This window comes from Bison bison, unplaced genomic scaffold (assembly GCF_000754665.1).
Source record: "Bison bison bison isolate TAMUID 2011002044 unplaced genomic scaffold, Bison_UMD1.0 scf7180017863706, whole genome shotgun sequence".
Taxonomy (NCBI): Eukaryota; Metazoa; Chordata; class Mammalia; order Artiodactyla; family Bovidae; genus Bison; species Bison bison.
Window position 1 is genome coordinate 53,653 of NW_011494278.1, and position 2,767 is coordinate 56,419.

At 60.0% G+C, this 2,767-nt stretch overlaps 1 protein-coding gene across 1 annotated transcript; it reads left to right on the forward strand.

Annotated features, from left to right (window-relative positions):
* The first annotated feature begins 26 nt into the window (after nucleotides 1-26).
* Nucleotides 27-2,240, forward strand: GPSM3 (G-protein signaling modulator 3). Its single transcript, XM_010833528.1, has 4 exons — nucleotides 27-500; nucleotides 708-816; nucleotides 1,026-1,225; nucleotides 1,466-2,240. The coding sequence occupies exons 1-4, from the start codon at nucleotides 459-461 to the stop codon at nucleotides 1,601-1,603; spliced, it is 489 nt and encodes a 162-aa protein (XP_010831830.1). The 5' UTR covers nucleotides 27-458; the 3' UTR covers nucleotides 1,604-2,240.
* Nucleotides 2,241-2,767: the final 527 nt, after the last annotated feature.

The following is a 2,767-nucleotide window of genomic DNA, read 5'->3' on the forward strand; positions in this document are numbered from 1 at the left end:
GGGGTTGGGGGGGGATTCTGAAGAGTGAAACCACTTCCTTTGTAGCTAGTTCCTGTGTTGACAGAAGTGAAGGGGAGGAGGGGGGTGGAGGGAACACAGCTGGGGTTTAGGGGGCTACTGAGGCTCTGGAGATGGGAAAGCCAAAAATCCTTTCCCATTCTGAACCCCCACCACTACTGCAGCTGGAGGAGCTTTTCCCAGTCTCTCTGCTCCCCTGGGGCAAGAGAAGTCAAGCCAGCAGTTTGGGTGGGAAAAGAGAACTGGAGGAAGTTGACAGGGATGGGCGGGGCCCGTGGGGGGGCTGACCAGGAACCCAGCTTCCTGCTCAGTACCCAGGCATCCAGCCCCCGGCTCACCCCCACCCCTTTCGGCCCCTACTCCCCTCAGGAACTCAGGGTTCCGGTCCTCCTCCCAAATCCCAGCTACCCCCTCCCCCATCGGTTTCTCCCCTCCAGGGTATGGAGGCTGAGAGACCCCAGGAAGAAGAGGATGGTGAGCAGGTGAGCTCGGCACCGGGTTGGGGAGGCTGACACTGGGGGAGAGAGAGGTGAGAGGACCTGGGGCAGAGACTGAGTAATGGTGTACTCAGGGGACTTGGACGGGTTTGGGCATACTGAGGCAGGAACAGAGACACAGAGAGGAAATGGGCTGCTGGCCTAGCCCTCTGCCCACCCCACCCCCACTTGACCGGAACGGATGTCTCTCAGCATCAGGGTCCCCATCAGGATGAGCATGGCTGGCCCCCCGCGAGCTCCAGCACTCGGCCTTGGAGGTCTGCCCCTCCGTCCCCTCCTCCTCCAGGGACTCGCCCTACAGGTACCCCCAGCCCCGCTCTGGGGAGCTCCCTAACCTGGTACCCACTTCTTTCCTGATCCTATTACCAAGGCCCACTCCATCAGGGGCTCTCTCCCCACCCCCTCCAACTCTCCATCACACCCCGGTAGCCCTGACACCCCCAACACACACACACCCACCACTCCTTTTGCCAACCTCTCTGGATCTGAGCCCATGCCTCCTCTCCCCAGCCCTGGGGCCCCGCTCGGCCTCCCTGCTCTCCCTGCAGACCGAGCTCCTTCTGGACCTGGTGGCAGAGGCCCAGTCCCGCCGCCTAGAGGAGCAGAGAGCCACCTTCCATCCCCCCAAAAACCCCCTAAGCCTAGGTCGAGCCCTGCCCCGGCCTCTTGAGGACAGAGAACAGCTCTACAGCACCATCCTCAGTCACCAGGTGAGACAATCCCCACCCCTCCCCGCAGAAGGCAAGATCCAGGCTTCTTGGTTCTGGCCCCTTTTCTCTCTTGGGTCCTACCGCTCATTCTCCCCAGGCATCTTCCCCCTCGCCAGGTCCAACTCTCCCTATCCCCACATCACTGGTGTCCTCTATGCCCCTCACACCAGCCCTGGCTCCTTTCAAGGTCTGCTCCTCTTAAAACCTCACCATCAACCTCCCCTTCCTCCACTCCTCCAGTGCCAGCGGATGGAAGCCCAGCGGTCAGAGCCTCCCCTACCCCCAGGGGGGCAGGAGCTCCTGGAGTTGCTGCTGAGAGTTCAGGGTGGGGGGCGAATGGAGGAGCAAAGGTCCCGGCCCCCCACACACACCTGCTGAGACTTGAGCCCCCCACCAGCCCCTCTGCATTCCTGGGGCTCAAAAGCTGGGCAGCCCCACTGCATGCCCTCACCCCTGCCAGGGAGGAGCACCAGAGACTGGAAGACCCAGCATAAATCTCAATATTCATCACCCTCATCCACCTTTCCTGGGAAGTGGAGCAGGTGAAAGTCTCAAAGCCTAGGAATAGCCAAGGTAGGATGGATAATAACTCCCGCCATAACCAAGTGTGTTATGAGGCTATGAGAGGATCCCAGCCTCAGTGGGACACCTCACCCTCTCTTCTGATCTCAGGGAGTGCCTGAGAGTCTCCATCCTGAGCTGTGGGGACAACCCCAGTAGTCAAGCTACCAGGTGGGATCTCAGGGCTCTGTCCTCCATCTCCCAAAGAACAGCAAATCTCCCAAGGTTTTGACCTGGGAATTCCACCCTCCTTCCCAATAAGAAGAAAGGAAGAGAGGGCCCGGCAAAGACATAAAGACCATTCTCACATCTCCATCACCCGCACCCCCTAGCCCCAGGACTGAGGGGCCTACAGGCTGTGAAAGGACATTTAGCCCTGCCCACCCTTCCTCCCCACTGCTGTTCTGAACTGTCTGATGTTTGGTTATATGAATAAATGTGATCCCCCTCTGGACTCAAGACTGGTGTCTGGGGTGGCCGGGTGGAGGGTAGGAAGGTGAGGCCGGAGGCTGCCCGCTCTCCCGAGTCTGGCCAGAGGCCAGCTCCCCTCCCTGGCTGGTTAATTACTGGCTCATTAAGCAGCGGCTGGAGACCTCCCTAATTATCCCCCCCAGCCCCCCTCTCCTGGTTTTAATTAAGTAGAACAGGGAGGGGAGTCATTAGGATAAGAAATATGAACTAAGCTGTCTGTGAACCCAGGCATTCCAGCGGCCAGGGTCCTCATCAGCTTGATCCCGGATTTAGAACCCGGGTAGAAGGACCCCCAGCCTCCAACACGCCCCCGCTTCAAGGCCACAGAAGTCCAGCCCCTGGGCCCTTCCCTTATTTTCCCCACGGGCTAGTCTCCGCCCTCGTCCCCTCCTCCACTCGGTCTCAGTTCCTCTGTTTCTGTGCGTCTCTCTCCGCCCCCAGCTCCTCCCTGTTCCTCCTCCCTTCTCCCCTCCTCTTCCTCCCCGACTCCCCTCCCCCAACCTCCCTCCC